The sequence below is a fragment of the Hypomesus nipponensis genome, chromosome 27, assembly GCF_054491055.1.
Source record: "Hypomesus nipponensis isolate SF chromosome 27, ASM5449105v1, whole genome shotgun sequence".
Classification (NCBI taxonomy): Eukaryota; Metazoa; Chordata; class Actinopteri; order Osmeriformes; family Osmeridae; genus Hypomesus; species Hypomesus nipponensis.
Genome location: NC_140387.1, coordinates 1,375,001 through 1,394,229, shown reverse-complemented (window position 1 = coordinate 1,394,229; position 19,229 = coordinate 1,375,001). Strand labels below are relative to the sequence as shown.

The 19,229-nt window shown below is 52.9% G+C and overlaps 2 protein-coding genes across 2 annotated transcripts in view; both read right to left on the bottom strand.

Moving 5' to 3' along the window:
* Positions 1-468: 468 nt before the first annotated feature.
* tsc1b (TSC complex subunit 1b) lies at positions 469-17,073 on the bottom strand. Its single transcript, XM_084693474.1, has 22 exons — positions 16,961-17,073; positions 13,886-14,097; positions 13,487-13,590; positions 12,928-13,080; positions 12,335-12,479; positions 12,021-12,175; positions 11,641-11,714; positions 11,308-11,486; positions 10,972-11,090; positions 9,416-9,581; positions 8,947-9,062; positions 8,601-8,703; positions 8,198-8,305; positions 7,121-7,727; positions 6,203-6,246; positions 5,355-5,521; positions 4,853-5,035; positions 4,408-4,518; positions 3,904-4,026; positions 3,539-3,726; positions 3,191-3,364; positions 469-2,823 (listed from the first exon to the last, which is right to left on the bottom strand). The coding sequence occupies exons 2-22, from the start codon at positions 13,992-13,994 to the stop codon at positions 2,091-2,093; spliced, it is 3,861 nt and encodes a 1,286-aa protein (XP_084549600.1). The 5' UTR covers positions 13,995-14,097; positions 16,961-17,073; the 3' UTR covers positions 469-2,090.
* Positions 17,074-17,725: 652 nt separating this feature from the next.
* stra6l (STRA6-like) overlaps positions 17,726-19,229 on the bottom strand; it is a 9,224-nt gene continuing 7,720 nt past the window's right edge. The window contains exons 17-18 of the mRNA XM_084693475.1: positions 18,648-18,800; positions 17,726-18,420 (exon numbers count right to left, since the gene is read on the bottom strand). Coding sequence (XP_084549601.1) covers positions 18,191-18,420; positions 18,648-18,800 — 383 coding nt within the window. The 3' untranslated portion in view covers positions 17,726-18,190. The remainder of the gene's footprint in view (positions 18,421-18,647; positions 18,801-19,229) is intronic.

Sequence of the window (19,229 nt, the reverse complement as noted above, 5' to 3'; positions counted from 1 at the left end):
GTGTCAGACCCAGAGTCAGGGTTTAGAGTCAGACCCAGAATTTAGAGTCAGGGTTTAGAGTCAGTCAGAACAAGAGTCAGACCCAGAGTTTAGAGTCAGGGTTTAGTGGCGGACCAGAGTCAGGGTTTAGAGTCAGACCCAGAGTTTAGAGTCAGGGTTTAGTGTCAGACCCAGAGTTAAAGTCAGGGTTTAGTGTCGGACCAGAGTTTAGAGTCAGGGTTTAGAGTCAGGGGTGGCTGGGGGCCAGGAGGGGGCTGGGGGCCAGGGGGGGCTGGAGGCCAGGGGGGGCTGGGGGCCAGGGGGGGCTGGGGGCCAGGTGGGGCTGGGGGCCAGGGGCCAGGGGGGGCTGGGGGCCAGGGGGGGCTGGGGGCCAGGTGGGGCTGGGGGCCAGGGGGGGCTGGGGGCCAGGGGGGCCAGGGGTCTTCAGGAGCACGGAGAGCGGATGGCACACAGAAACAGTTGAGAAACTTTGTAGTGCAAAACATTGAAGTCTTTTTATTTTCATTGTTCACAGTTAAACACAAGCAACCGCTTTTAAGAACTTTCTTTTTTGTATTTATTCTGTTTTTTGTTGTAGTTTTTTTGCATTTTCAAAAACGTCCAGCTCAGTCCAGGGCTCAAAGCTTCTTCTCTGATTTCACTCTGATTGTACCTTTAGTCGTGGTTCGCTGCAGTTACTATTGTTGGCATTTGATGTGGATTGTTGAACATGCTTTAGATAGCGGGGCAAAATGACAGCAGATTTCCCAGTGGACAACAGGATTAGCAGAAAGCTAGCATCACACCGTCTCACTGGACAGAGTGCTGCAGGACAAGGCCCAACTCACAGATTGTCTGGAAAGAAGAACGATTTAGCCCCAATCTAGCAGAGTCACTTTGTTTCATTGCTCTTAATGTGTCCATGACACCCCGTAATAGACCCCAGAACACATCCAGACTGTTCGAGACCCCTGTGGTGGGGATGGGAACACTTCGGCCATTTTGAGATGTTGGTGCAAGATCCAATGTTTGGCACATTTAACTAAGGTAGGGTGACTGAGGTCCATCTGTACTTGAACAGAATATGCTCGATAGAGGAGGCCATGTACACTGGGTTTACTGAGTAGGCAGTGTGTGATTAGATATGGAACCAGGAGCAACATCAGGTGATTAGATATGGAACCAGGAGCAACATCAGGTGATTAGATATGGAACCAGGAGCAACATCAGGTGATTAGATATGGAACCAGGAGCAACATCAGGTGCTGGAGAGATTCTGAAGCTGATGTGGATGTCATGACGACACTGGCGGATGTCATGACGACACTGGTGTGTCCTACAACTGCAGACACTTCTAATACTGGAACAGGAACGCCTCAGAGGGACCGCTATTCTTCACACCAGCTGCAAAGCTCCTTGGCAAGGGGCCAAATGACTCGGGTGAGTAAATAAATTATGAAAGGTTATAAATCGTAAAGGTATTTCTCAATCTCGCACGCACGTCTTTTCGATATTGCAACTTGACTTGAAACAAATCCCGAAGGAAAACATTTGCAAATGTTTTAACACTTGCAAACACGCACTCGTACACACTTTCTCGAACAGTAGTATCAGTACTGAAATAAACAATTGAGAGCTAGTTAGCCTTCCCCATTGAGTCTGTAAGCTACAATCCCATTGTCACCTCCACCCTCACTTGGAACTACCGTCAACGCTCCCCGAACAGAACACACCCTCACACGAAACAAATAAATAATGAGGGCATCCGAATGCAGCCTCTAACTCTCTTAGTGTCAGTTCCTCTGGGTGTGTCTGTGTTCTGGTGGCCCTGTAGTTAGACTTCTGAGGGCTTGTCCACAGGGTGTCTTAACCCGGCCCGGGCGTTTGAGGCTACGGGCTTCTCAAATCGCTCCTGACCTTGCCTGGCCTTTTAACGTGTTGGTGTAAGAAATCCTGTTGTCCACTTCAGGGAACGCAACAAATAACACTGAATTCAAAAGAGTCTTGGATCTCTTCTGCTGATCTACGCTTATAGCTCCTCCTTCACGACCTCTTCCTCTTTTCACCCCCCCCCCCTCCTCCTCCTCCTCCTCCTCCTCCTCCTCTAGTCTCTAGCTGTGCTCATGGTGTGTCTCGTTGTAGTCCATGATCCGTAGTTGCTGCTGTCGGGGTCGTGTCGTACTGCCCCCTGCACCCCCAGCCCTCACCGGCCCAGGCCCCAGCCCTCCTCCAGCCCTGCCTGGCCCCGCCCCCAGACCCCCAACCCTCCCTGGCCCCGCCCCCAGACCCCCAACCCTCCCTGGCCCCGCCCCCAGCCCTCCTCCAGCCCTCCCCGCCCCCCCGGGCCCCGTCTTCCTTCGAGGGCTCCCCGGGCCCCCAGGCTTCTGCCTATGCTCGGCCAGGGCCTCCTTGGGGGCCACGGACCCCTGCCGGGGGCCGGGGGGGTCCGGGGCCAGGTGGGGCTCCACACACAGCTCAGTCTTCAGGCAGTGTGCGAGGCCGGCCAGGCGGGGGGCCGGCAGGGGGGGGTCTTCGTCACACTGGCTCTCGCTCTTGTTCCGGAACAGCTCCCTCGCCCGCATCCCCAGGAAGCTTTTGGCGCTCGGGTAGGAGCCCACGGTGAGGGGGGCGGGGTCAGGGGGGCTGGAGGACGGGGGGGGTTCCACCAGGAGGGGGGGAGGGGGGCCTTCCTGGTTGCCGTTGACGGAGTTGGTCGTCTCGGGGGCTTTCGCCTTCGGTTGCCCCGGAGATAAAGTGCTGCCGTTGCCACGCGGGGACGGAGGAGGCCTGTCGTCAGGGAACTCGCCCGGGTGGCTTCTCATTGGTCCCTCTGTCGCCGTGACGCTGTGGTGACAGACAGGGGAGGAGGGGTTACAGCAGGGGGTAGGTTTGGGTTGGACATGGGTGGGGACAAACACATTTTGCCCGCTAATATGCTAACACTACATTTATGCTAGGCTAAGGCTAGACTAAACAAGGCAAATGCTAAGCTAATGCTAGGCTAACGCTAGGCTAATACCAGGCAAATGCTAGGCTAACGCTAGGCTAACGTTAGGCTACCACTAGGCTAAGGCTAACCCTGATCTGCTGTTAGCTACAGGTGGGGATGTCTTATGACACTGGAGGGGACACGTTCGGTCCAGATACTAATTCAGCGTGAAGTCTGACATGAAACCATGTCAACACCCAGAACCTGAAGCTGGAACCTGACCTGGGCTGGCTTGGCTGTCCGGTGTGCTGGCTGCCCCCTGCTGGTGGGGAGGAGGAAGTGCAGGCAGGGCGCTCCATCTCCAGCCTGCTGTACAGCTGCAGCATCTCAGTCTGAAGGAGCTGGGTCACCTCCCTCTGGGCCTGGTACCTGTCCTCTGACGCCTGGAGCTCACCCCTGCACACACACACACACACACACACACACACACACAAACACAAACACACACACACACAAATAAAAACTTGATCCAAACTCAGGTGTTTGCAGAGCTTCAGTACACAGAGCTTAGTTTACAGGCCGTCCTCCAAACGAGATCCCCTGACCCCTGACCCCTGTAGCGTGTCGTACCTGGCCTGGCCTTTCACGTCCTCCAGGAACTTCTTCTGCTCTGCGATCAGGTGCTCCTTCTTGGACAGCAGGTTCTCCAGCTCCCCCACCCGGTGCTGCGCTGCCTCCACCCTCTGGCCCTGCTGCACCAGGCCCTGCCTCAGGCCCAGCACCTCCTGCCCCCACGACGCACGCACCATCTGGGACTCCTGGGGGGGAGTGAAAACTCTTTGGTTGGTAGTAACAACCTTCATACTAATTACTAGTAAAACGTACCCACTCATTCAATAACACTCTCCCTCGCCTCCCTCAAATCTCCCTCCCCTCCCCTCCCCTCCCCTCCCCTCCCCTCCCCTCCCCTCCCCTCCCCTCCCCTCCCCTCCTACCTTGGTGGTGTCGGGCCCTGCGTGGGAGAGCTCCTGGATGCACAGCTTGTGAGCCTCCCCCAGGAGGAGCAGCTGTTTGTTGAGGAAGCTCATCAGCTGCTGGGTGCTCTCACTGGAGCTCAGCTGTGGAGGAGAAGCAGAGGACAGCGTGACCACTACACACCAGCACACACACACACAGCAACACACACAGCAACACACACGGACTGTACAGGAAATAGTTTGTATACAGACGGTCTGTGTTTATAGAACGGTTAGCTCAAATCAGGGGGGAGAGAGACGAGCGAGGGGAGAGAAGGGAGTAGAGGGAGGGGGGAGAGAGAGACAGAGAGACAGAGAGAGACAGAGAGACAGAGAGAGACAGAGAGAGAGAGAGAGAGAGAGAGAGAGAGAGAGAGAGAGAGAGACATAGAGAGAGAGACAGAGAGAGAGAGACAGAGAGAGAGAGAGACAGAGAGAGAGAGAGAGAGAGAGAGAGGCACAGGTCTCCTGGCTGCTCCTCACCTTGATGGTCATCTGCTGCAGCAGGTGTCCAGTGTGGCACACCTTGTTGTTGGCCCTCTGAAGCTCCGCCTCCAGGTCACCCAGCCTCTTCTGGTGCTCCTGGAGCTTACTCTGGACACACACACACACACACACACACACACACACACATACAGAGCATGTGAGGCTTTGTGTATGTACCAGATTGTGTACATATCAGCATTTAGTCAATCTTTCAGACGCTCTTATCCAAAGCGACTTACAGTAAGTACAGGGACATTCTCCCCGAAGCAAGTAGGGTGAAGTGCCCAAGGACACAACGTCATTTGGCACAGCCGGGAATCGAACTGGCAACCTTCTGATTGGTAGCCCGATTCCCTAACCGCTCAGCCATCTGCCCCATCAGCATCGTGTGTGTGTGTGTCTCCTATGTGTGTGTGTGTCTCCTATGTGTGTGTGTTCCTACCTGCAGCTCCAGGTTCCTGGTGTAGAAGGTGTCTCGTTCCAGCTGCAGGCTGTGCACCTGCCCCTGCAGCGTGGCCACCAGAGCATCCCTCTCCTCCCGCAGCAGCCTGCTGCGCTGCTGCTCCACCTGCAGGCTCTCTGTCAGGGACAGCATGTCCACCCCCTGCAGGCTCAGCTGGGCCTTCTGCAGCACACACACACACACACACACACACACACACACAGGGAGCACACACACCCACATGCAGCGCACACACACACACACACACACACATGCAGGGAGCACACACACACATGCAGCGCACACACATGCAGGGATGCACACACACACACACACACAGTGATATTCAGGGTCTCTTCCGTTAAGAGAACTTTAGAGAGCTTCATTTAGCTCCCAGTTACCACCACCAAACAGTTAGTCAACGCAAGATCCATTCAAATACTGTTAGCTTTCTCTGGTTGGGGGAGGGCGAGAAGGGGAGGGGTGAGGGCGTGCTTGTTACCATGGCGTTGTTCTGCTCCTCCAGGGCGGTGGCGTTGATGATGCGGCGGAGGAGACGGCGGTTGCGTATGGCGTGCTGCTCCCTCTTGTAGCGCTCGTACAGCAGCTGTCCATGCAGCAGCTGCAGCTGACTCCTCTGGGTCTGCAGCTCATCCTGAGGAGCGGAGCCTGGGGGGGGGGGGGGGAGGGAGGGAGGGAGGGAGGGAGGGAGGGAGGGAGGGAGGGAGGGAGGGAGGGAGGGAGGGAGGGGGGGAGGGGGGGGGAAGGAGGGGGGGGGGAAGGAGGGAGGGATATTTACTTGTTACAGACTCTACCAGGCCACACAGTACTGTTCCTAGCACGACCCGTCAGTTACAAGTGTTGATTCAGGAGAAAAGCTCTTTGTGGGGATCCACCACAGCACACTGGAGAAGAGCTGAGGGAACACAGGGAGGCGCATGGGGAACAGCTTCTACCACTGCCTCTAGAGTCCTCACGAGAAGCTGACCCAAGTTCACCACCAGCTCTTCCTGGAGGGAGATACACACAAACACGGCCAACCAAGGAGCCCCATTCCTTTTCCAAAGATTTAACTTTATTAAATCTATTTCTAGATGAGCAGCTGGTTTGACTCAGATCCGTCTCCTGGACAGAAGTTATCCCAGATAGGACCATCCTTTCCCCTGTCTTACACTAAACACAAACTAGTAGCATAAAGAACTATATAGTGTGCATCTTTCAGCTCACTCATGTCTGAAGGGAGACTAGCCTGCTATGTCTCACAGTGCTCTTTAAACAGACACATCAACATGCAGCATGCTCATTGGCTGTCTCTTCAGTGCTCTGCTCCGCTGTTGGATGGTTGTTTACCTCCAAAGTGTGTCCAGTCGGCTGACTTGCTGGGCAGGGGTAACCTGCAGGAGAGAGTCTGTTAGCAACACATCAGATACATATCTGGAGGTGACGGGGTGAGGGAGGGGTGAGGGATGGTGACAGGGTGAGGGAGGGTGACAGGGTGAGGGAGGGGTGAGGAAGGGGTGAGGGAGGGGAACAGACAGACTGTTCTGTGCAGATCTCTAACTGCTGACACTGTCTCTGCTGTTGTACTGTTGGCTGAGGGAGTGTGGTGTGTGTGTGTGTGTGTGCAGGAGGGCACGGGGGGGGGGGGGGGGAGCGGGGGGTGAGAGACAATGCCTGCAGTTGTTCTCAACAGAATCCTGTGGGCCTGTGTGGTGGTGGGCTGTTCCACACTCTCCCTCTCCCACCCAGTCATCCAACCAGTCACCCAGCCAGTCACCCAGCCAGTCACCCAGCCAGTCACCCAGCCAGTCACCCAGCCAGTCACCCAGCCAGTCATCCAGCCAGTCACCCAGCCAGTTATCCAGCCAGTCATCCAGCCAGTCACCCAGCCAGTTATCCAGCCAGTCATCCAGCCAGTCACCCAGCCAGTCACCCAGCCAGTCACCCAGCCAGTCACCCAGCCAGTCATCCAGCCAGTCATCCAGCCAGTCACCCAGCCAGTCACCCAGCCAGTCATCCAGCCAGTCACCCTGCCAGTCACCCAGCCAGTCACCCAACCAGTCATCCAGCCAGTCACCCAGCCAGTCACCCAACCAGTCATCCAGCCAGTCACCCAGCCAGTCATCCAACCAGTCACCCAGCCAGTCACCCAGCCAGTCACCCAGCCAGTCATCCAGCCAGTCATCCAACCAGTCACCCAGCCAGTCACCCAGCCAGTCATCCAGCCAGTCACCCAGCCAGTCACCCAGCCCCAGGACAGCCTCTCACCTCTTCAGCACCTTGTGGTGGACGTCGCTGCCCTGCTGCACCAGACGATCCAACACCTCCAGAGGAGAGGCAGACGTCTCAGCCTCCTCCTCCCTCCCGGCCTCCCCCCCGGCCTCCCCCCCGGCCTCCCCTCCCGCCTCCAGGCTGGCCCTGGCCTCCGCCGTCCTCCGGCTCACAAACAGCGAGGCGGCGCGGGGCAGGGCCAGGTTGAACAGAGCCTCGTAGGGCAGGCAGGGGTTGATGCAGGGGCTGAGGGACAGCAGCTGGGACTGGGGCCCCTCGTCCTCCAGAGCCGGAGGGCTCCTGGGGCCCAGACGCTCGATGGGGGTGAAGACGCCGGGCTGGAAGGACCAGGGCTGCTCCTGGGAGGACACCCTGCTGTCCCCTCCTCCTCCTCCTCCTCCTCGCCCCACAGGCAGCTCTCCGGGGGTGGACAGGGCCCTGTGGGGGTCCCGGGGGGGCCCTCCCAGCGCGGGGAAGGGGCGGGGCTTCTCGCGGAGCCCGGTCAGGGTCTCGGTGGTGCGATAGAAGGGAGAGTCAATGCTGCGCGGGGCGACCGGGTCTCTCTGGTCTTCTGTGATCTTCAGCAGCTCCTCTGTGATGGCCGCTGCAGGGGACAGGAGAGATCAGGACTGAGAGCAGAGATCAGGACTGGGTGGAGAGATCAGGACTGGGAGCAGAGATCAGGACTGAGAGCAGAGATCAGGACTGAGAGCAGAGATCAGGACTGAGAGCAGAGATCAGGACTGAGAGCAGAGATCAGGACTGAGAGCAGAGATCAGGACTGAGAGCAGAGATCAGGACTGAGAGCAGAGATCAGGACTGAGAGCAGAGATCAGGACTGAGAGCAGAGATCAGGACTGAGAGCAGAGATCAGGACTGAGAGCAGAGATCAGGACTGAGAGCAGAGATCAGGACTGAGAGCAGAGATCAGGACTGAGAGCAGAGATCAGGACTGAGAGCAGAGATCAGGACTGAGAGCAGAGATCAGGACTGAGAGCAGAGATCAGGACTCTGTGTTGAACTGTGAGCAGGGTATGGAGGGTTCAGATCTTGGTGTTGTGGCATGTGACCCACCTTCCTCCCTCTCCTTGTCAGTCCGCTCCTGTAACTCCTGCTCCTTCATGAAGACGGACAGCTCCGTTAGCGTCATGGGAACGGTCTCCGCGGCGACCCTGCCTGCATCTGAAGAAAAACGGAACCGTTAATGACACGAGAACCTTCGACAGTTCCGAAATATTCGTTATCATCTTGCTCATGCTTGAAACTGATTCTAATGAATGGTCGTTAGATGACAACCCGTTTATTTGAACCAGGTGTGTTGGAGCAGGGAAACGTTTGGAACATGCTAGGACAGTGCGCCCCTGAGGACCAGGGTTGAAGATCACTGGATTAGAGAGAGTTAGGTGGTTTCTGCAGTGAACTCTCAAACCACCTCTGCTGCAGGCCGAGCCCAGCCAAGCGCTCCTGTGCCACTGACCTGGGCCGAGGAGCGCAGCCTCTCCTCCTTCTCCTCCCTCCTTCTCCCTCACCGGCTCCTGCCGGACCAGGCTGGGCTTAGACGACTCCACAGCGCCACCCTCCTGAAAAACAGCGGTACTACCGTCAGCCAAGAACCGCCTCACATTTGATCACAAGCAACGCGCCTCACGCACGCACCACAGTACTGCACCGGAACGAATCAGAACATTTGAATACAAACCTTCTTCCCGGAAGAAAACGGATTAAATAAAATAAAGGAGGCAACTCCGGCTAGGACCTTCTGGTTCTGCCTGGGTCATCACGCAGAGACAGGCCCAGGGACGAGGGCTCAAACTGGGGCTTACCTTCTGAGGAGGGCTGGAGGTGCTGGAGGTCAGAGCCCCGATGGAGAAGTCCTCAGAGAGGGAGGGGGGAGGGGAGGAGGGGGCCGGGGTGCTGGAGGCTGGAGTACCTTTACCTCCTGCCGTTAAGAAGTCACCAATCACAGGACAGGATTAGTCGGTTTCCCTTGACTGTGCAGAGACGGTCCACTGATCGATACAACCGTCATGCTGTTCCAACGCTCACGCTGTACATTTAGTTGACTTGTTTTGTATGACTGTTTTTACTGCAATTTCCCCTCAGGGTTCAACTGTACACTCTAGTCTTTTAGGGTAGGTTGGGGTAAAGAGAGCCAGGGTTATGCTAGGTTAGGGATAGGCTTGGTTAGGGTTATGCTGGGTAGGGTTAGGCTGGGTAGGGTTAGGCTGGGCAGGGATAGACTGGGTAGGGTTAGGCTGGGCAGGGATAAGTTAAGTTAAGGGTTTGACTGACCTGACGTGGAGTTGAGGCGTCCTGGGAGGTGAGAGGCACTCTGGGATAGCTCTGCGTTGGGTGACATGCCCCTGGAGGATGGGGGCGTGGCCATTCCACACAGGGAGGAGGGGCTCCACAGGGGGTCCTTCCCCTCGCAGGCGGAGCTCAGCTCACCGCTGGAGTTCTACACAGGGAGGGTGTGTGTGTGTGTGTGTGTGTGTGTGTGTGTGTGTGGTGGGGGGAGAAACAGGCATTTGGCTCAGTAACATTTAACACGTCCATAAAGACAACACTACAAGCCACAACAAGCCTCAGTTCCTCATGTTGCTCTCATCAGCGGCAGTCTGAAAACAAGACGGCAATTCATGGGGTGGGCGTGGGGGGGGAGGGGGGGACTCAGGATAACGTGATTGGCTAACTGCATCTGACACATCCAGAGTAGAAAAACCTGATGTTCTGAACAGAGAGACTGTCCTCCTCCACACTCTGGGCTCTCTCTGAGGTCAACACAGACCAGCTCACAAGGTCCCCTGCTGTGTAGCACTGCTGTGTGTAGCAGTGCTGTGTAGCAGTGCTGTGTAGCACTGCTGTGTAGCACTGCTGTGTAGCACTGCTGTGTGTAGCACTGCGTGTAGCACTGCTGTGTAGCACTGCTGTGTAGCATTGCTGTGTAGCACTGCTGTGTAGCAGTGCTGTGTAGCAGTGCTGTGTAGCAGTGCTGTGTAGCAGTGCTGTGTAGCAGTGCTGTGTAGCACTGCTGTGTAGCACTGCTGTGTAGCAGTGCTGTGTAGCAGTGCTGTGTAGCACTGCTGTGTAGCAGTGCTGTGTAGCACTGCTGTGTAGCACTGCTGTGTAGCAGTGCTGTGTAGCAGTGCTGTGTAGCACTGCTGTGTAGCACTGCTGTGTGTAGCACTGCTGTGTAGCAGTGCTGTGTAGCACTGCTGTGTAGCACTGCTGTGTAGCACTGCTGTGTGTAGCACTGCTGTGTGTAGCACTGCTGTTTGTAGCACTGCTGTGTGTAGCACTGCTGTGTGTAGCACTGCTGTGTGTAGCACTGTGTGTGTAGCACTGCTGTGTGTAGCACTGCTGTGTGTAGCACTGTGTGTAGCAGTGTGTGTGTGTAGCACTGTGTGTAGCACTGCTGTGTGTAGCACTGTGTGTAGCAGTGTGTGTGTGTGTAGCACTGTGTGTAGGGGTGTGTGTAGCACTGCTGTGTGTAGCACTGCTGTGTGTAGCACTGTGTGTAGCACTGTGTGTAGCAGTGTGTGTGTGTAACACTGTGTGTAGGGGTGTGTGTAGCACTGTGTGTGTGTAGCACAGTGTGTGTAGCAGTGTGTGTGTAGCAGTGTGTGTAGGGGTGTGTGTAGCACTGTGTGTGTGTATCACAGTGTGTGTAGCAGTGTGTGTGTGTAGCAGTGTGTGTAGGGGTGTGTGTAACAGTGTGTGTAGCAGTGTGTGTGTGTAGCAGTGTGTGTAGGGGTGTGTGTAACAGTGTGTGTAGCACTGTGTGTGTGTAGCAGTGTGTGTGTTTGTAGAGCAGTGTGTGTAGCAGTGTGTGTGTGTGGGGCTCTCACCTGGTATCTGGAGGTTTGGGGACTGCGGCAGGGGGCCTGGCCTCCTGAGAAAGGAGGCAGGGACATGGGCGGGGCCAGAGGCTGGCGCGGGGTGGAGTAAGGGGTGGAAGATGAACTTCCTGTGAAAGAGAAATATTTGGTGAAAAAAATAATCTTTAGAAACTTTTTTTTTTCTTCCAAAAACGTTATCTACTTAAACACACTAACAAAGTATTTGTCTTTTGTTACTTTCCATCTCAGGTTTTAGACATAAAAATATACATTTCCTGAATCAATCAAAATGAACTTGAACTCGTATCCAGCGATGGGATGCGAGGAGAGGAGGGCGGTTCAGACCATAGCTGCTGTAGAAGTCGGTGTAGGGGCTGGAGGTGCAGTCTTGCGGGCGGAGCTGGAGGTGGGGGTAGAAGCTGTCGGGCATGGTGGTGTACCCCTCCTCGCACGACGCCTCCTTGTGGTCCAGAGACACTTTGGCACATTCTATTACGATGTCATGGATCTCAAATCTCTTCCACCTGCAAAGAACAGGGTCATGTGATCACCCGTCCTCTCTCAGGACGAGAGCAGCTGAGGCCAAAGGGGAGACCCGTTTTTGAAGGATGCAACTGGAGGTAAGAGAGGCTGAACGCTCTTGGAAACATGGAGGCGTGTGTTTAGCGCGGGGCCTACCTGGTTGGGTCCAGCTCGTGGTCCTTGGTTCCAGTCACCAGCTCAGGGTGGATGCGAACGTGTTCCAGCATAGGCTGAAATCAATGCAATGATTAACAGACTGAATCGATCACCCCAGGGTCTGAATGGATTCATTGGGTTAGTGTAGACCATCAGTGGTCTCCAACCACTCTTGAAGAGCTACCTGCCTGTTGATTTTTGCTCCAACCACACTTATTTTGACCTGATTCAACACTAGTTATCTTGTCAACCAGCTCATTATTAGAATCAGGTGGTCTAGACCAGTGTAGGAGTGCAAACCTACAGGCAGGTGGCGCTCTCCAGGAGGAGGGGGGGGAGAGCCCTCATCTGTACGATCAGGGGGCGTCATGTCGTCTGACCTTGACGACCTCCTCGAAGGTCTCCACGTTCTCCTTCATGCTGTAGTGGGACCTCAGGTAGGACACGAAGTTGCAGGGGTACATGCCGTAGAGGCGGTGGAACAGGGAATACACGCTGGCGTGCAGGTGGATGAGGTACACCTCCGAGATGTGTCCTGGAAGTGGACAGGAAGTGATGTCATGGACCAGGAAACGAGGCGCATCGAGAGAAAAAAATCGCTCCGGATCGGGAGCGGGCGTGGCTCGTATGGTTTGATCTCATCTCCAGAGCGGTCTCATCCAGAGAGCCTGAGCACAGGTACGCATCACCTCACCTGGGTTCTTCAGGTTCCAGGAGGCCAGACGGCCGAAGATGTCGAAGAACTCGTAGAGGTGCTGCTTCCCGGCTTGGGGGATGGTGGGCAGCAGAGTGACCAGGACCAGCAGGCCAGTGATGAGCACCACCACGTCTGAGTCCGTCTGCCGGGGAGGGAGGGAGGGAGGGAGGGAGGGAGGGAGGGAGGGAGGGAGGGAGGGAGGGAGGGAGGGAGGGAGGGAGGGAGGGAGGGAGGGAGGGAGGGAGGGAGGGAGGGAGGGAGGGAGGGAGGGAGGGAGGGAGGGAGGGAGGGAGGGAGGGAGGGAGGGAGGGAGGGAGGGAGGGAGGGAGGGAGGGAGGGAGGGAGGGAGGGAGGGAGGGAGGGAGGGAGCAGGAGGAGGGAGAAGCAGGGATGGCCATCAAACGACTTGATATACATTTCTTTACACTTACTAGTTAGCTATATACCACTACTTAAATAATAATTCCCAATATCTTAACCATTCCAAGATGTCACTAGGAGTGACAGTTAAACCCAACATGACTTTTAATGATCATTTTTTTGTATAAGTGAATCAGCCTGATGAGACGACCCCCCTCCTTCTCTCCTACCTTGAGGCATTTGAGGAGCGAGAGCAGCAAAGGGTAGCGGGCAATCTTGTGGATCCAAGATGGCTGCTTGCGGACTACATGTCCCAGAAGGGTCAGGGTGGGAAGCCTGCAGGCCGGCCTGCTCATGCACTCGTTCATCTTTTCCAGGAGATGCTGGAGAGAGAACCATCATCACCACCAACAACATACGCCATATGAGTCAGCACTTTCCAGTTTTTTGTATTATTATTTTTTATAGCGCTATCCGCCGTGTTACTTTGTCCTATCTTCTCCCGTCCATTTCAAAACGCCAGTCTCCCTTCTCTGCAGAACACATTAGTCTATCGCACAAACTAGCCCCCCCCGGTCTGACGGCAAACCCCCCCCACCACCTTAACTAACACATTTTCTGCGGGAAACCCTGGTCAGGCACACTTTAGTTCTCGTTGTGTGATGATAACGATGCCGTGCGGCATCAGGAAGAGTGTTCTGGAAGATCCGACGCCTCAGATTTAGAGAGGGAGGATTTAGAGAGGGAGGATTTGGGAGGGTGTTGGGGTGGCAGGGCGTCTCTGCTCACCTTGTCGTGGGGCTCTCTGACAGAGGACAGGATATGCATGGCCTGGGTGGAGTTGGTATCCAGGAAGTAGTCCACCAGTCCATTCAGCAGCATGGACCCTCGCTCTGCAGGGGCAGGAAGAGAAGGAGACAGCGGGCGTTACTTGATGCTAACACCACCCCAAACAGGAACAGGAACTGATGCTAACATCGCCCCAAACAGGAACAGGAACTGATGCTAACATCGCCGCAAACAGGAACAGGAACTGATGCTAACATCGCCCCGAACAGGAACTGATGCTAACATCACCCCAAACAGGAACAGAATCTGATGCTAACATCACCCCAAACAGGAACAGGATCCGACCCGAACACCACCCCAAACAGAGCTCTTCCATGAGGAGGGACCCTGGAGCCGTACCTGTGCTCAGGTGCTCGTTGATGAGGCCTTTGATCTCCTCCAGCTGACGCAGGTCAGAGGTCTCCAGGAGGGGGAGCAGGTCCCCGGTGCTGGGCTGCTCTCGGGCCATGCTGGCTGGGCTGCCGGCAGGGCTGCCGTGGGGTGGAGGTCAGGCGGAGGTCAGGCTCTCTGTCTCCTGTCCTGCCTGGAGGGCACTCAGTCTCCAGGCACCGCTGTGGGACCCACGCCACAGCCTTAGACGCCTTCTCACAGCGCAGGGGAGTAGGTTTGTTTCTAAATGTGTGTGTGTGTGTGTGTGTGCGTGCGTGTGTGTGTGTGCGTGTGTGGGAGGGGGGTCAGCTTTTTTACATAACCAAACGTGTGGATGTAAAACAGGATTTTGTTGATAAGAAGTGAGAGGGGGGACAGATTTGCCGTTTTTTGTGGGCGGGATGTGTTCCAGGTGCATGATGGAACCTACATCCCCTGTGTTAGACAGCATGACCCTGCTTTCACACAGAGCTGGTACGGTTAGAATACACAATAATCGTACCAGAATCTTACTACCAGACCTAAAACAGACAGCTAGGCTGATTACTAAACAGGATTGGGTATGGCTAGCTAGCGGGTAAGTAAATTTACACATTTACATTTAGCCAACGCTCTCGTAGGGTGAAGTGCCTTGCCCAAGTACACAACGACGGCACGGCGGGGAATCGATCCGCCAACCTTGTGATTACTAGCCTGACTCCCTCACCGCTCAGCCATCTGACTCCCTCTAAATACCGTTCAATAAATATCTTCCTGGTGGTTTTCACATGTCGTTTCTGCAAGTGATACCCGTGATACACTCAATCAGATGCATGTGAGGTATGAGTTCAGCATGAGTTGCCTGTGTGACACAAGGTTAACACAAGGGCACCGGGTTGATAAAGTGAACTTTTCTACATCCGGTCAGGATAAAATGCCTTCATGGTTCGTCATGAACAATCAGCCAATGTTTGTCGTGATGTTGTCGCAACATCTTAGTGAGTCACTCAAATCCTCACAGGCTACAGGTGGGTCCAAATGTGACATACAGGCATACGTCATCGTGATAGACAGGTCATTATGTACAGGATGTCACTGAGCAGGCCTCGATGTGTCGAGACTGAGAGGAGCGATGAATCAGCAGTAGAGATCTCCCTGCTCACAGATACCCCCTTCAACATCCAGCCAAGCCCCATACAGACACGCCAATTAGGACACAGCTGCGTGGTTTACAACCGACCAGAGATGAGCCACAGTTGAAGCCTTTTGTGCATAATAAGGGCGATGGCTTTTAGATAAATCCTATGGGCATTGAAAATAATATGGGTGTAAACTGTAGCCTTTTGAATAACATCATGTCATTTGATATTTTGTGTGTGAATTTGTGTGAGTTGATTGCTGATGATGACTGTGTTTATTTATTTACTGCTGGCTGTGCAACAAATTGCCACTCTGGGTTAATGAAGATTTCCTTGACATCTATTATGCCAGAACAGACCTCACCAGCTGAGATACTCATGGCCAGTAGCTTTCAACAACTCCAGTACACCTTTACCTGTCTCATGCAGGTCAGCATTTAGAAGTGTAGATCTACAGGCAGGGTATATCATAACCCTTTAAAGGGTTTAGGTTGGTTTGGGTGCAGTTCTACTGATCTTCTGTGACAAAGCTCATGAAACAGGACTACAGAGATAAAATCTGATTAGTTTTATCGATCTCTAGGCCCACACTAGTTCTATGCGAATGGATATTGCATTCCAGGAGAGACTGATGTCAAACAAACAAGTTCCTCCAGCTCTGAGCATGTTCTTGTTAAGAAGTGACGGCAGGCGTGTATGAGGTCAGTTGCGTCACAAACACAGCTTCTCAACGTTAATCCTCAAGTAATCAATCACAGCTTTGTCTGCGGGCAAGGTTTGGGTGTGCAGCCATGAATTTGAATGTTTTCAACGTTAGCGCTGCGCAGGGACAACCATCCACAGCACAAACAGGAACAACACTCACTGTGACCTCGAGCTCTGCCCGGGAACACTCATGGGCAGACAAAGAACCTTTATGGAGCTCTTCCATGTAAACACTACAAATTCAATTCTGCTGTGCGCAAGGCGAGCTTAAGCACTAATTTCTTTATCCTGCTCACAAATGTTTTTTTTACACAAAAGCTTAGGTCTGTTTAAAATCGCATTTAAATCACTGTAGCTACTTTAGATGAACACGTTCTTTCAGTTGCACGTCTCAGATGTACAGTTTTGGAAATTAATTGTGAAGCTGCGTATTTGGGTATTTTGCTTATTGACTTGGGTCTTAGAGGAGAACAGATTGTTTTTTTGCCCACGAAATTGAATCAAAGTGGGCCTTGTGACTATACCATACAATTATTTTAACAATCCCGCAGCTTATGCTTTACAAATTGTCAATTTATATCTGCTACAGCCCTAGCTAATTACTTGAGATTTCGCCAACGCTTTACTTCTGTCCTGACAACCCGAGCTAGCTGCAAACACAAGTAGCTTGCTCTCCTTCCTTTTGCAAGAAGTTGCGATTTAGAGATAACCTCACGTAAAAATATCACGTTGTGACTATTTCCTTTGATCAGAAATCAATCTGATTTCATCAATCTAAAAACAGTATCAGTTAGGCACATGTATACTGAATAAATGGCATTGACAAGCTGGCTCGTAGTCATTCGTTATAGCCATCTGGAATGAGAACACTGTCGTAAACAACTCGGGGGGAACAATGGGCAGGGTTAGGCTAGCTTTATCCGATAATCTTCAGAAGAATTATTCTCGGTAAAACGCATATAACCTCCCTTTACACATTGAGAGAAATAGATGGTTGAAAGCACCAGCATCGGTATTCAGTGATAGAAAGAATTACCAAGCTGTCTGCTCAATTAACAAGACTGTTATCGACAGCTAAGACAAGGGGAAAAAACATCGATTTCACGTTCATGCATGGACGTCCAAAAAGTACGCATTTTAATTTCCTACGACTACACAACGTCGTTCCGGTTAACATTCACGAATCGTAATTTTTATTGCACAAATAAATGAACCTGTTTACCTGTTAGAGTTGCTGCACTCCACAGGGCGCCGCCATCTTGGACACCTCACAGCCCATCCCTCTGTAATCCGCATCCGCTGCGTTCCAAGCAAAGTAATCCCCAAGCCCTGCACACCATGAAACAGCCAAAGGACGCATATGATGGTCTAAATAACACCAGATTTTTCACTGATCTAAACATTTATTTCCAGTTTCACGCATATATAAGAATGTGACCCTTCAAACCTCTTCCGTGAGAAGTAGCAGAATATTGTTTTTCTCTATGATGGAGGGATGAATATGTTATGCGGTTTCGCGTGACTCAGGTAGTTTGCGCATGCGCCTGATGTAGGGGAAAAAATATGTAGACTGAATGGGGAGAATCCCCCTAAACTTTTAAATAAAATTGTATCATTTTAAAGGCAATATGAGCACCATTAACATATGTAGAACCGTAGAAACCGAGTTTTACGGTTTGATGTGGGTTCGCGTGGTCGACATAGGTCTACTGGTAGTGATGGGAGAAAGGAAGCATCCAGAAGCATCCAGAAACAAGGAACCAGTTGAAACAATTGGTATCTTGATACACGTCTCCATACGGACATCTAGTGGTCAATTCATGGTATGGCAACTGTAAGCGTGTGATAAAACGGCAGATGGTTTTTTCCACGACAGGAAATTACGTTGACTCTTACTGCTCTCGAGCCCAATCATGTTTACATTTGACTGCACTGTAAATCTGAACATAGGTTTGAACCATTTGAAGCACCACATTGAATATTGTCATAGTATGTAATTGTTTAATGTGAACTTCCTGAAATAAAAAAATTGTTATGTGTTTTTGCGTTTATTGTGTGATTTTTAATTTAAAATAGCCTTTCATTCCATGGGGTTTACAACTATTTACCCGAACAAACAAGCTGTACCCTTTCTCTAAGGATAATACATCTAGAATATTAAAACAGTAAACTCAGTCTGCCACATGAAGTTATCACATAGCTTCTTAAATATGTTAGGTCAAAGGGCTGATAGTCTTCAAATACAAAACAAGCCAAGACATCTAATCAAGATTTGTGGAAGAAAATGTATCAGACCAAAATGCAAAAACAGAATGTTAAAAACCGGCCTTGTTTGAATGTTGTTGAGTTAATAGGTCCATTTTCTACTGTATCACATTCAAAGGAGAACATGGCGTGACGTGGCGCAGCTTGGTTCTGTTAGGCACCGCGGGGTGGATGCTCAAGGGCTCCCCTACGACGTGACTGTGGTGTCTGTCCCCTCTGGGAGAGGACACAGAGAGGAACCAGGAGGACCAGGCCTGGTCTGAGAGGTCAGTACCCAGGATCGCAGCACCACCTCTGGGTCGATGTGGTGGCCCAGCGAGGGGGTACGGTTCTTCCTCAGGAGGATCAGCCGGGGGTTCCTCAACAGTGTGTACAGCAGCAGCCACCTCCGCCTGGCACGAAGACCCTCCACAGATTCTAGAACACACAGTACAGATTCTAGAACACACAGGACAGATTCTATAACACACAAGACAGATTCTATAACACACAGGACATATTCTAGAACACACAGGACAGATTCTAGAACCCCCCCCCCCCCCCGCATACAGTCCCAAGAGTAGTGACTGTAGAGAGCCGAGCGCAGGTGTCGTGACCTCCAGCTGTGTGGGTGGAACAGCAGCAGGGTGGAGATGTGTACAGACCGGCGGGCGTGTTGTTGAACTGAGAGTAGGTCTGCGCGGCCCTCTCTCTCTGTCGCTGCTGCTGTGGGGACACCAGCAGGTGGCAGAAACACACCATCACTGGGTTGTTGTGGTAGTGGTCTGCAAAGATCATCCCCACCCACGTGTTGTAGCCTGATGTAGTCAAGAGAGCAGAGTCACTTATGGGATGAGATCAGGTTCATAAGAAAATGAGCAAGTACTTGAAGCTGACTCCAACTGCAGTAACCTGTTCCTGACACTAGAGGCCACCTGCCACCATACTCTTGTTTGAATTTGCGAGTGTAACGGGGGTGTAAGAGACTTGGTCTTGCCCACCAGGGCCGTCATTCGTTGCCATCGGGAGTCGAACCTGCCACCTCTGGACTGCCAAGCGCAACCACTACCAACTACGCCAAAAAACCCTTGGTCTTTATTGACGGGGGTGGTCTCTTAAAGACCTGAGGAGTGAGTTTCCCCGATTCAAACCAGTTACATGAGCTTATGTTGTGATGCTTTATTCTGTTCCAGCTACATCGCTAATCCTCTCAAAACCCCTTGCAACAATATACCTGACCCCTGCTA

Bases quoted from the DNA above. Each gene is read 5' to 3' on its own strand.
- tsc1b (XM_084693474.1), bottom strand. From the start codon at position 13,994: ATGGCCCGAGAGCAGCCCAGCACCGGGGACCTGCTCCCCCTCCTGGAG. The intron at 12,176-12,334 runs GTGAGGTGATGC...GTCCACTTCCAG, and splicing joins CTGGAACCTGAAGAACCCAG to GACACATCTCGGAGGTGTAC. The intron at 9,063-9,415 runs GTCAGTCAAACC...TCTTAACGGCAG, and splicing joins ACGCCTCAACTCCACGTCAG to GAGGTAAAGGTACTCCAGCC.